Raw genomic sequence first — 14268 nt, 5'->3', positions numbered from 1 at the left:
TACTAGTTTTGGACCATCATCGTAAGTTGTTTTGTTAGATAAGCTCCAGATATGGCTTCAGTACTGACTAATCTAATGTATATGCACAAATATAATATTGTTTAGCTTCCTATTAAAATCATGAATTAATAAGATAGATCTGTGAGGGGTGTACTTGTACATGCTAAGCACTGTACATACATATTTACACACATAAGAAACTATATATCATATAGCACAGGGGTTATATACCACCATATATACCACCAGGGCGGCGCCAGCACCTATTAAGGGGGCGCAAGACATTGAGATGTGCACTCGAGTAAATTATGATTAACGTTAGCTTCACAGCTAACTATCAGGCACCTGTAGAGTTAATGCGTTCCAGTACAATATATACAAATCAAATGGAGTGTGTGCTTTTTAAAACTAATGACGGTGAATGAATGAAAGTCAAACCGATGAGCTGTCTGACAAAAAAGCGCCCTTCTGAATCAAATCAGCAGGATGCCCATCTGGATCTTTCACTTACTTTAAAGACACACTGACTATGTTTACATGGACATCAGTAATCTAGTTATTTGCCTTAATCTGAATAAGACAATAATATAAATACGTGAAGTGCTTTTTGAATGTTGCGTCACCAGGCTGTTCACGTGTCCTGCAGTCTCTCATGTAATTTTGAGTGTTTCATCTTCAATGTCTCGACTTTAACTGCAGTTCGGCAGTTTAACTTTCACTCATGAACATTTCATTCATGCCCCCATGACAAACTGGGGTATTTGATGCTAAGATGAAGGACTGGTGGAAGAGTGTTGCTTTTATTTTAAACTTCCGCATTTCGTGATGTGTGCGCATATGCGGTCCTTTACTGACAGCTACGTGTGTGGATCTTGTCACAAAATGCGGTGAAAAGTCCTACATGACGGTAATAGTTTGTTTGCGGTGTTTACTTTAATAAAGCCACTAATATATGCATACTCCACATGTCTTAATTCCATTTCTGTTTAGTTCAGTTATGACTTTAGTCAGATTAAGGAAATCAAAAATCCCTGTTTACATGGTAGACTCTAATCAGAGTTTTGTCTTAATCATATTAAAATCGTATTAAAGTATTTTTGTCCATGTAAACATACTCAATGTTCGACTCAACCACACCGTCAGGGCTCTGCGAACATGGCATTGCGAAGCAGCATTATCTGTATGTACATCAAAAGCAAGTAGGCTATGGCTCATGCTTATTGACACTGCAAGATGATTTACGGTTAGTCGTGTCAGGAATCCAACCATGTTGTCCTCACAGAAACAGGCTGAGCCATCACACTGAATCAGGTAAGCTATATATTTATGTGTCAATGTAATGAATTCTACGCACTTTAAACGCAGCACGTAATATGTGAATGATGTTTGCGCATGCATTATAATATTGGCTCGAGGGAGGGGTGCCTAGGGGGGGGCACGAGTGAACTTGGACAAATTTAGGGGGCATGTGTCCTAAAAGTTTGAAAACCCCTGATTTAGCACATGCCTCTCTTGCGCTCTTTTCAGATACTTCCTCATTTATTCTGTAATATAGCTATCTGTGAATGTAAAAAGTCAGCAGTGTTTTGAAGTGCATTCACTGTCTCCCAAAAGAAAGAAGTGAAGGCTGTAAAGATGAGCGATGTGTGTTCAGACCTGAGTCTCCAGTTCCAGCATCCTCTGTCTGGTCTCTCTAAGCTCAGCTTGTGCCTCTGCCTCTCTGAGCCTCACGCTCATCAGCTCATCCTGAAGCTCACTTGCTGCATTCTTGCGTGGACTGTCTTTCCAGCGGCCCGCCGTGCGTGCCAGATGCCTCTGCACAGCATAAACACAAATCTTACTCAAACATTGGTTGATGGCTGATATGCACAGTGTGCTATATAACACTATATAAAACAAGTGTTTTTCAGCCACCAATAAACTTCCAGTGAAAGGGCTTAATGTGACTATTTTCAATTTCATACGGCTCCTTTTACAGCATTGATAATCTCATTTAATTAAAATATACTCCGATAAATAGACCTTATTGTTCATTTAGTTGTTATAGAGTAAAATGAGATGAAAGACTGTTTAAACGCAAGCGCCATCAGGAGCAGAAGGCGAGCGCAGACACTTCATTCACAATACTGTGGTAAAACTAATTTCCATATTTTAAAAAGACAGCGTAAAATAATGTAATGTAATGCAGTGCTTCTTGTCTGGTCTGACATCCACTTTATATCATATCTCAACTAGGCAATAAAGATCATTGATTTTAAATGTGGGGATTTTGTAATGGAATGTCAGCAGAAGCGGTTGAGATGGCTTACTGAAATTAATGCATAAAAAAGAAATCACAAGTTGAGCTGTGACACAGCTGGTCTGTATTACATTTTCAAATTGTGAATGATAGAGTTATTTATGAGTGTGTATTTACCTGCCAGTGCTCCTCCAGATCTCTGACCTGCTGTCTAAGCTCTTTAAGGCCTGTCAGAGCCTCTGCCTCCCTCAGCTTCACACCAATTAGCTCCTCCTGAAGACGTACCACGTTATTCTCATCTGGCAGGGATGTATTTCTCTGTAACAAACAAATATATACAAGGGACGTAAGACAGACGAAGCACACAGAGTTTTTGTACAACAGAATCAGCGGATTTAAGGGTTGGGCTACCAATATACACACAGTATATATGTGATAGAAACACTCGATGCTACACAGTTACACTTTTGTTCAAATGTTTAAAAGAATTTAAGATATTTAAACTATTTTCTGAAAAGTCTCCTTTTCCTCCAACTTATACAGTATATTGACAAGTTTTGGGACATGTTCCTTTACATGCATATAATAATGATCTATGCCAATTCTTAGCACATGGGGTTTAATATGGAGTTGGTCCACCCTTAGTAGCTATTACAGCTTCAACTCTCCTGGGAAGGTTTTCCAAATGCTTTAGAAATTATTTTTGAGGACTTTTTTGCCATTCTTCTAAAAGCATATTTGTGAGGTCAGGCACTGATGTTGGACAAGAATCTGATGTTGGCAACCACCAAACCCAGACTTATTCATTGGATTGCCAGACAGATAAATGTGATTCGTCACAAAATGTTGACTATTTCTGGGCACCTCAGCACAGGCTGACCTCACTCTGTGATTGCCCTACCACTTCATGGCCGAGTTGCCCTTTCACTTCCATTTTGTTATATTACAACTAACAGTTGACCGTGGAATATTTAGTAGTGAGGAAATTTCATGAATTGACTCATTGCACAGGTGGCAACCTATCTATCCCAGTACCATGCTTAAATCCACTCCTGAGATTGACCCATTCTTCCATACATGTTTGTTCAAGCAGTCTGCATAACTAGGGGCTTAATTTACTTACCTGTGACTAGGAAAGTTGGGATGGGCAATATCTTATCATTTGCAACATACAGATAAAAATTCTCGACAAGATAAGAATTAGTCTTATCTGAAAATAACGATAAAATTAATCCAAGCAATAAACAAATATACTACAGTAGCACATGTGCATGTGTTTGAGCCTGTTTACCACTGAGATATTTACTGAAATACTGTACTTTTGCTCAAAATTTACTCCATCAGTTCAGTGTTTGAAAAAAAAGACATTGTGACTAGATGTGGTTTCACATCAAAATCATACTATATTTTAATATTCTATAAGGTGATAAAGGCTCGCTCAATTAGTATTGCATTAGAAATACACTCTTCTTTACTTCAGTCATGCATATCTAGAGTTCATATCCACAGGTCCACCCTCTAGCATTGCATACAGTACAACTCAAATAAACAGACATTGATCTATTAAAACACTTGTAATAAATTAAACTTTTCTAATTAAATTCTGTAATAAATAAAATAAAAAAGGTAAATTTTTCTAAAGATCAAAACTTTTTTGTATCGCTGGGGATTCGAATGAATGATCATCATTGAAATTATTATTATAAGACGTATAAAAATAACTTTAAAGTGTAAAATGTTTGTATTTTAATAAGTCTTTATACAACTGAAGTCAGAATTTTTAGCCCCGTTTATTTTTCCCAATTTCTGTTTAACAGAAAGATTTTTTCAACACATTTCTAAACATAATAATTTTAATAACTCATTTCTAATAAATGAGTTATAAAAAATTCATCTTTGCCATGATGACAGTAAATAATATTTTACTAGATATTTTTCAAGACACTTCTATACAGCTTAAAGTGACATTTAAAGGCTTGACTAGGTTAATTAGGTTAACTAGGCACTTTAGGGTAATTAGGCAAAGTTATTGTATAACCTTGGTTTGTTCTGTAGACTATTGAAATAAAATATAGCTTAAAGGGGCTAATAATATTGACCTTAAAATAGTTTTTAAAAATGAAAAAAACTGCTTTTGATCTAGTCGAAATAAAACAAATAAGACTTTCTCCAGAAGAAAAAATACATAATACATAAAATACAGACACGCTGTGAAAATTTCCTTGCTCTGTTTGGGAAATATTTTAAGAAGAAGAAAAAAAATTCAAAGGGGGGCTAATAATTCTCACTTCAACTGAAAAAACACTTGTTATTTTTACAGATGCTAAAAACATTCATGTGGACACCAAAAATTCAATACTCATAATAAAGCTCATTAATTTAACAGCAGCGTTTGTCTGTCACTTCTGATACATCCATAATAATTGTATTAAATAATGTTTTTAATCAGTTTTCCCCAATGTGAAACATTATTTATTTACTCACTTGACTTGTTCCAAACCCATAAAAAAATCTTCACAACACTATACATTTTTAATGAAATCTTAGATATGTCTATTGAATGTCTCTGAATATAATGTAATCAAACACATACACTTGCACCACTACAGTGGGAAAACCCCAACTGCCTACAGGTTACAATCTCCATTTACGAATGGTTATAAAGTTCACCACCTGTTCCATATCGAGTATCTTGTCCTGCATCTCTTTCAGTGCGCACTGAGACTCAGCCTCCTTTAAGCGGGCCTGCACCAGTTCTCTCTCCAACTGCAGGATGGACTCCTCAGTGTAGCGTGGATTCCCCTTCTAAAATGAGCCAAAAAAAAAGAAATTGTGTGACCAAAAATTCTGTCGATAAAAACTCAACCAGTGAGTAAACGATGTACAACAGATTACCACAGTAATTTTAAGGTTTAAAATGAACCAAACAGTTCCCTTCACTCACGCTTATGGTTTCACTAACAGCCACATGAAAACATAATGAGACTGCAACACAGCATTATGTAAAACAGCACCTTCCCGTCAGCACATGACACATTATCTGTTTCTTTTTCTGCAGTGTTAAACATTTACACAGTAATAATTGATGAGCAATATTCTGCCCTTCTGCTCAGTGCAGATGATATTAAACAGACTCAAGCCTCTCTGGTTAAGTTACACTTGACATATACATAAACCCCATTTGGCATACTTGTGCACGCAAATGACCTCTGCTCTGCTGCTCTGATCTGCAGTCATGCATGTAAAGAGCATCATTACAAGAGTTGCCATATGCAGCTGAGTGGCTGCTGAGATTTTGTTGCTAGGCAACATCGAAAGTTTCAAGTACAACTCCAACTGCAAACTGCTGACATGAGGGAGCAAATTAATTCTCATAAGGTTTCTCTGTTCGAAGAACGACTTCTCATCCAGAAGGCGCCGTCTCAGAACAGTCCTTACCGCAAATGGCTGCTGGAGTTGTCGGATGGTGCTTTGCGCTTGCTCCAGCTGTACGCTGGTCTCCTCAATGTGCTGTTTGACCGTGGCCAGCTCCCGCTTGACCAGGTAGTTCTCCTCCGCTTCTTGGGCTCGTGTCACCTGACCCTGACATGACCAATTATGGATGAGGGGTGAGCGGAGTATCGGAATGGGTAGAAACGGACGTATGGATGGAGAAAAATAATGCTGGATCTCAAGCTCTATAGGTCATGCTGTTAGAAGTTTTAGGCTTTCAATTTAGCACTTAAAATTTTCTTCCACTATTAAGGGGGGATTATTGTATAGTAGTATTGCACCAATAAATCAGGACAACAGCCCAAACATGATAAGCACAGTAAGGCCTCTTCCCTGAAGTCAGAAACTGCAGAGTTTGCCTTTTTTCACTTTTGATTGTGAGTAAATGTGAGATATTTATGAAGTAAATCAAAGAAATTAAGCAAAGCTAAAGACAGCTTACAGGGGAAAGACAGAGCAAAAAGGTGGAGGGGAGAGGGCAAATTGTACCTGGATCAATCTATCTGCCAAAGAAGCACTTTCCTAAAAACAGAGAAAATCCATAAAGGAAAAAGCAAAAAAGAAGAGAGAGACCAAAGGATATTACAACACAGAACAAAACAATCAGATTGATTTGACAGAAAATAGTGCTCTTTTTCATACCCCTACATTAAAACAATGCACTTGTCTAGATGAACATTACAAAATTAGCACAAATGCAGCGTTGAAACTGTCACAGCGAGGTGGGGTAGAAAAGGAACATTGTTTGAGGGTGGTGTTTGTGCTGTGGTTATGGAAATAAAGCAAGATTGTGGCACCACAACAAGATAAAAAAGGTGTAAAAGGAGGCCAAGCAGAGGACAGTGTTAGAGCGTGAGTAGGGTGAGAATAAAACGGAAACAGTGTTATTTTAATGCCTATAGGTTTACTATATTTGGGTGACAAATACAGCCGTGGGTTATAAACCGGGGATGTCTGAAGGCGTTTGAGTTAGTGCTTCGTTCGAGTACAAAGGTTCCATGCTGAGAAGTGATGGAGGTGTTGTTTTTTTATAGACCGACCTGCACCGTGGGCTTTCTTTTTCATGCATGACACAAGCATGCCTTTACAAGCAGAGAACATGCAATACTGCAGGTTCAGCTTTTCGCTCATGCTTAAACCATAACCACGTTGGCCTGAAATTAGCATATGTAGCGGACAAGCATTTATTACCCATATGTACACCCAAAACAACAGGGTGACTTTTCTTTTGTTACTGGTGTACTGGTACTTACCAGCCTAATAAAACACAACAGCTTGAGGGGTTTCATGCGTGTGTGAGCATTTGTTATCGGTGACACAAAAGAATTGTGAAAACTGACAGCAAGGAGATGCGCAACGAACCAATTCGTGATTAGGAAACATGGGATGATGAAATGGTGTGTTTGACTGATAAATGTTTTGAATCGTCTGTTATGTCACTCACTTTCTCCAGAGTGTCTATTCGCTGCTTCAGAAGTCTGTTTTCTGTGCGTAGTCTCTGAAACAAAAAGTGGAAGTATTGAAAATGTTAGACTGCAATACATTAAAACAACATTACTGTTTACACAGGATATATGCAGGAATCCTAAAGGTAATTTCAATACCTTTTTAAGACTTTTTGAAGACCTTCTAAGAATATTTTAAGACCTCATCACCACTTCAAGTTCTAATCAGTCTCAAACCTTTGACTTGATAAATAGTTGTTAATAAAGAATTGTAGTTAAATAAATCAATGGAGCACAACCATGTAACAGAACTCGGATAAGCTTGAAAGCTTGAAAGAATAAATTACATGGTTGTTTTCAGTGACAGGTTTCTCCATCCAGCAGTATGCAAACTTAAATATTCCCATTTTGCCATCAGTTTCGCTACATGTGGAGAGCGTCACATCACCTTCCCACGTTTGTCGCAAAATATGTGACATCACCCGGACAGAGGTGCCCCGGCCCGAACCAATCGCGTGGATCGAGCACGCCGTTGTTAATATTAAGGAGGAAAATAAATATATTTATGCTTTTTTGGAGTCAAAGACTTTGGACAATGCTTGAATAAAATTTAAGACCTCATAAAAATGTGATTAAGACTTTTTAATACCTTTTAAGGGCCTTCATTTTCTCATAATTGATTCATCAACTTTTAATACTTTTTAAGACCCCGCGGACAACCTGTTACATTGCACTTAAATACATTTAAAGGCATTTAAAATATTTAGCATTTAGAGTACGCATTTGGGTTTGTATTGCTCTAATACATGCAATTTCATATGCCAAACATTTAGTTTTTATTAATGGAATAAAAATGTGGCTTTAAATGTTTTAACATCTTCAGAATACCTTACTAATTTTGTTGCTAAACATGCACATGAATGCCACATGTCAAACTATTGCAATTGTGCAGTAACAATAGATAGAGTATGTATCTCAAGTGTCTATACTGCACAACAATACAAAAAAAATCTAGGTAACACTTAAGGAGTGTTGAATTGTCATCTCACCTTAATCTCCACCTGTTCCTCCATCTCCTTTGTTTTGATTGTAGTGTACTCCTTTTCCAATCTAAGAATAAAGGCATTTAAAACATTTAGTAATTGTTCATGTTCACAAACATACTGAAAGAAAAAAAATCTAATTCTTGTTAGATTGGCTACACTCACTTTTTCATTTTCTTGGCATTGTACTTGACTTGATAAGCAACCTGGATGACTTTATCTGGTCCACTGTCCAGCTGATGAGGTATGACCTTTTGAAAATGCTGTAACAAAGAATGAAAATGTCAGCTGTATTTGTTGATTACGAGTTTATCATCGAGAAGAAAATATTTAGAGGTATTCGACCTGCAACATTCCCTCCATGTCCAACTGCATGAGCTCAGCCTGATTCATCTGCAGGATGGCCATCCCCACACGAAACACGATCTCTAAACCCTGTAATGACATGCACTGGTGAAGTTCAAGTTCCAAAAATAATTGCAGTAGCGTGATGGGACCAACAGAGGGCGATAACAGACTAATTAAACACTCAAGTGTGCCGTGTTCTCAATTACCTTAGCATGCAAAACATACAAAAACAGAACAGACTGTAGGCGTGTTAGAGAGAGAATGATGACAATCAAATGTCCTTACCTCACACATGAATATATCAAAGATTCTGGTGGCAACAGGAAGAGGAAAAGAGGTGAGGAAGATGGTGAGGAACCAGGATGAAGCATACATGGAGGTGTGGAAACTCTGGGCCTGGAAGTGCACATGGAGCTCTGGTAGCTGCTCCTGCAGGAAGAAAACAAGACAGACTGTAAAATCATCAACAAAAAAAATGAGAAATCACTGCGCATAATTCTTAAAGCATGTTTGTTTTAAAGGGTTAGTTCACCCCAAAATTTAAGTTCCATTATCATTTATTCTCTCTCATGTGGTTTTAAACCTTTATGAGTTTCTTTCTTCTGTTGAACACAAAAGAAGATATTTTTGAAAATGCTGGCTGTTGAGAACTTGAGACGCATCAACAAATGCTATGAAATCAATGGGTCCCAACAATGAGCATTTTTCTAAATATCTTTTTTTGTGTGAAACAAAAAAAAAAGGTTTTGAACAAGTGTGAGGATTTTTTCAGGATGAGGAGAGTGTACAATTTCTACATGTATTCATGAAGAACAAATTTAGGGAAAGTCATCAATTTCAAAGGATAGTCAGCATGCCACTAACCTGAATCATACATTCAAACTGATACATGCAGAGGCCCAATTCAGCCATACTGGGTTTGAAAAGCTCTCTCAGCCTGTACTCCTGCATCAGTTTCACAAACACACAGAATGCTTCTTCCTCTGGCATCTACAAGAACACAATTATACATCATATGTCACAAACTGGAACAACAATTCCAACAGATAAACACACATTTGAAAAAAATAAAATAATAAATCATAGATTATTATTGCCCAAGATTACATGTTTATTAAGCACAAAATGAATAGGCTGATAATAGATTGTTAAAAAAAGTGATATGTAAATGTATATATAAATGTAAACAAGTATTTTTTGACAGTGTTAATACCTGCATCAGAAGAAGGCCGACAATAAAAGCACTTCCTTGACAGTAGCCCACTTCTCTATCAACCAGAGAATAAGCCTGTAAATGAAAGTAAATGTAAATGAAACAGAAAGGTTTAATGGAGTATCATTAATAAAGTCATTACTGAGTTTAGTGCTGAACGAGCTCTGTTATTCCACCAGACAAGCCTACGAGTCTCTCATCTACTCTAAACAAACCCCAGTGACAGTGTTTTCCTTGGGTAAGTTGTCATTGAATGACATCAAACAGAAACTGATGTAAGGTGATATGTAGGGTAAAGATTAGGAGTTATACCAGAAACTATACCTATAAATAACTTGAAAACATCGGTACCTTTTCAAACCCTGACTTTCATTCTAAAAGCAAGAAGAAAACCTACAGTACCTTCATCACATTAAAGAGCACCTCCTGACCCAGACTGTCCTTCTCTTTAAAGAACTCGTGCTCGGGGTAGGTACGGGCAATATCTCTGCGGATGAGTTTTTCACAGGGCGAGGTCATCTTCAGCAGCTCAGAGTATTGCTCCTTTATGGGTAGGTTCTGGGCATTGCACAACAACTGCCAAACTATCGCTCGGAAGTGATGCGGAACACCTTTCCTAACCAGTTCCTAAAAAATTAAATAAAAATAAAACAGATTTAACAACAACCCTGAAAGTCAGGATATTACAGCAGTAAGAACAAGTATTCATGATTTCATGTCTACAGAATGGCAGAAGATATTTGTGTATTCGAAAGATTATGCCTTAAAAAGACCGAAGGTTTCGACTGTTAGCATTCAGATGTTCTCCCAGGGGCTTAGTTTGCACCTCAGACAGGGTAAGAGCATTTTATGCTGCTAAATATAACCTTGTCAGAGATTTCTACAGCACAGCTCAATGTTTTTTGCAAGCAAATTATATTTGACCTGATTAAGCCGTTTCCTGTGCTGATCTGCAGAGCAGAAGATTGGTTCAGACAGCTGATTTCTACAGCTGGTCATTCCTGTGAGGGTCCAGCGAGAGACCAGCGATTCCACCTACATACTGACATTCTACAAAAGCACTCTGGGGGGTGTTAGAGACGCGTCTTTGTTAAAACACCAGGCTTTACAAAAGACTTCTGTTGCTGCTTTCCTAGATCCTCCCATCTGGCTTATAAGATGACATAAACACAAACTGTACTCAATGTCTCACTGAGCTTAGTACGTTTTCTGGGAAAAGACAATAATGTGCAGGCAACAGAAAATGTTTTATAAGTGATTCATACTATTTTCTCTTTGTTTTAATGGAAATGTTACTTTGAGAGTCTTTTGATATGTAAAACACTGCAGAATTATTATAAGGAAATAGAAAACAACCAAACTTCCTCATAGTTCAAAGGATGTAAAAGGATTTAATCAGTCAAAACCAAAGTCAGAAAATGTTTAAATATACAATTATATCACTTTTTTTTGTCATTTAAATTTTGTAATTTTTATAATTAAGGCCTCCTTATAATTGCTGGCATATTAGTCCCAAAACAGTTATATTTCAGTTCTAGTTGCTACATCTCCTGGAGCAAACAACACATGCTATCAATAAAACTGTATAAAACTCTATCGCTTTTAGTATAGAATAATATTTTGATGAGATTAAACTATTTGTAAGGGCTCAAAAATGAATCTAAATATTGAGAAAAATCACCTTTAAATTTATAAATAAGTTCTGCAATACTTATTTTTGAAAATAGAAAAATTCAGTTTTGAAATATTTACAAAAGGAAATTTACAAAAGATACAAATTCAGAATTTTGACTGATACAAAGTGTTTTTGGCTATTCCAGGGTCACATATATGATTAAAAAAAAATACATGCTCTAAAAGGTTACTTTATATTTGAAGTATTCTATGTTTACTCTCAGAGCCAACCTTCCTCTTATTCCGATCCATTGCATCAGTCAAACATGGTACTGCACTTTGATACCGAAAAATGTAGAATTCACATTTTGATAATGTTTAAATTAAGCCATATGTGTCACGACTCACTCACTGTGTGCTGTTTCACTACCTTGTAAAAACAATATAATTTTGTAAAGGTTAATTGTGTGCAAAAAAAACACTACATTTAATGTTACTGCTGCTGTTCTCTAAAGGTCAATGAAATGTTTGTGTATTGTTAACTTATGTGATTAAAATGAATTTTATATGTTCAGTAAAAATCTTATACATCTGATTCCCACACTGCTTTATGTGCAGTCTATCTGGTTACCTTTAGCTGTTTTTCCTTCTTTTTCCGCACATCTTCCCACTCGTTGACAATGCGTCCCCACAGGATCCACGAATCCTCCTCCAAATGCGACAAGTTGGAGGAGGCGGATGAACTAGACACCAGTGAAGAGCCACTGTTCCTTCGAGATCCATTCACAGAGCGCAAAGATTTACTGTCCGTCTCCAACAACCTGGAGATTTAAAAACAAATCATAGCAGAGAACATTTATTATAAAAGTTAATTAACTTTTTAGTTAGATCTTTTAAAAGAAGCACAATGGAAAACGTAATATAAAAAACTAAAACATTCAACAATAACAAACATCCATACATGTATCAGCTGGATTTTACCATGATGAATGTGTTCTAAATGAAAACTAACATGTTGATTGTGATATATATGAATATATCTATATAAATATGATGATTAAGTCTCAAAAATAAAAAATAAACAAATAACAGTAGACTCTTAGCATGCAAATGCATTTTATTTGATTAAATTAATCATTTCTGCTGATTATTGTGTATTGTGTATGGAACAAAATCAATGCCAAAAGTATTGAATTAAAAAGCTTGTTGAATAGCACAAATTGAAAAAAATAATACACCGTATTAACAAGTTCTTGCATTTTAATGACTTGAATTGCAGGGTTTGTATTTTTAGGTCCTGAAATTTAACATAGCTGTTTATTTAAGCTGTGAATAGTTCAACTAAAAATATTTCAAACATGTTTTCGTACTTATAAATTCAATATTTCATTTTCAATTTCCAGGATTCACTTACAAAATATTCAATACCCTTTAAAAGTATGATGTATAATATTCAAAAGGTAATTTTCAGTTCATTTTATTTCAGTTCAAATATTCGCTTCCATAAATTCAGTGGCTCAAATTCGACTGTTAAAATTCAACATTACATCCGGGAACTGCAGGAAAAGCAATAGATTGCAGATTGAAGATCGCCAGCTGCTTTTCCACCAGCAGGTGGAGATGGAATAATTTAAGATTTTTTACCCAGTAAATAGACGAGAAAAAAGCTAATAAAGGCACAAAAGTAGCATTTAATATTAATATCAGTGTCTTGGACATTATAAGTAATAAAATGAGTATGAGTAAAATAAGTAAATGATCTTTTGGTCATTTATATTTGCCCTTATGTAACAGAAGCCAGTTGGTGATCGAGTAAACCTCACTCCTCGGATTCAGCGACAGATGTTGTTCTGCAATATTTAGCCGGTAGCCAACCATCACAGTACTGTAAAAATATTAATTATTGTTACACAGTTTCATTTAAAAATGCTGCTTTATTAATGTGCATATCGCACTTCCGGCTGGCAACATATCTGATCTAGACTTTACTATCTTTAATCTCCTCACAGCATTTGTCTCCCATACCGGTATCGCCAGCTCGCGCCCTGCTCGGACCAGTGGCGTTACATGCACTTTAGAGATGCGCGGATGGGCTTTTATTTCATCCGCAACCGCATCACAAAACTCATCATCCGTCCGCACCAATATTTCTGACCAATTTTTAAAACCGCACCCGCCCGCCAACTGCTGATTTTTATTATTAAATGAATGTTTCTTTATTGATTATTAGAGAATAGAGAATGACTTTAATGTAGACATGTAGTTGATCAAAACGTGCAAGCCAAATCCAGCATTAATTGACGACGCTTTGAAGTGACGCTAAACGATACGAGGACGTGTCTTTGGTCCTCGAGTCTTTTCCTTGCGTCCTTCCCTCGCATCCCGGAGGGGTGGAGCTAAGACACAAGGAAAGAAAGCAAGGAAAGGAAACGAGGATGCACAAATAAGAAATGAGAAGCACCCTATAAAGCTCTCAGAATATCCAACACGAATATCAGCAGTGAACTCCGTCTCCGATCGGCGCACAGGGACAAAAATAAATAGTCTAAATTAAACGCACTGTACTGTAAATTTTTTTTATAGTAGCCTAATAGAAAACGCATTTTGACACATCATTTCATCATGCTGCTATTTAGCCTACTACTAAATGCCTATTTCACTTTATTTTTTAGCAAATAGATAGAATAATAAGTCATTTACATTATAGCCTAATAATGTTCACATTTGTAGTTGTCCATAGCAACCCCAAAAACTTATCTGCTTGTCTTGCACATCTAATTAATGGGCACAGTTTTTCGACTATTTTTTAATTTATTTTTTATTTATTTTTTTTGCTGTGGATGTTATTGAGCTTGTAGAAATCGCAAAACACCA

General features: G+C 36.5%; 1 protein-coding gene across 5 annotated transcripts in view; it reads right to left on the bottom strand.

The window, feature by feature from the left end:
• evi5b (ecotropic viral integration site 5b) overlaps positions 1 to 14268 on the bottom strand; it is an 82066-nt gene that overhangs the window by 26693 nt on the left and 41105 nt on the right. For 4 of the 5 annotated variants that reach the window (XM_056459895.1, XM_056459896.1, XM_056459897.1 and 1 more), the window contains 14 exons: positions 12026 to 12215; positions 10183 to 10407; positions 9781 to 9855; positions 9432 to 9557; positions 8853 to 8996; positions 8565 to 8654; positions 8385 to 8482; positions 8226 to 8286; positions 7176 to 7229; positions 6221 to 6253; positions 5678 to 5821; positions 4913 to 5044; positions 2417 to 2557; positions 1657 to 1815 (listed from right to left, as the gene is read on the bottom strand). In XM_056459895.1, the coding sequence (XP_056315870.1) occupies positions 1657 to 1815; positions 2417 to 2557; positions 4913 to 5044; positions 5678 to 5821; positions 6221 to 6253; positions 7176 to 7229; positions 8226 to 8286; positions 8385 to 8482; positions 8565 to 8654; positions 8853 to 8996; positions 9432 to 9557; positions 9781 to 9855; positions 10183 to 10407; positions 12026 to 12215 (1672 nt within the window). The remainder of the gene's footprint in view (positions 1 to 1656; positions 1816 to 2416; positions 2558 to 4912; positions 5045 to 5677; positions 5822 to 6220; positions 6254 to 7175; positions 7230 to 8225; positions 8287 to 8384; positions 8483 to 8564; positions 8655 to 8852; positions 8997 to 9431; positions 9558 to 9780; positions 9856 to 10182; positions 10408 to 12025; positions 12216 to 14268) is intronic. The other variant, XM_056459898.1, reaches the window with a different exon arrangement.

This window comes from Danio aesculapii, chromosome 6, assembly GCF_903798145.1.
Source record: "Danio aesculapii chromosome 6, fDanAes4.1, whole genome shotgun sequence".
Classification (NCBI taxonomy): Eukaryota; Metazoa; Chordata; class Actinopteri; order Cypriniformes; family Danionidae; genus Danio; species Danio aesculapii.
The sequence above is the reverse complement of the archived record's forward strand: the minus strand, read 5'-3'. Positions and strand labels throughout refer to the sequence as shown.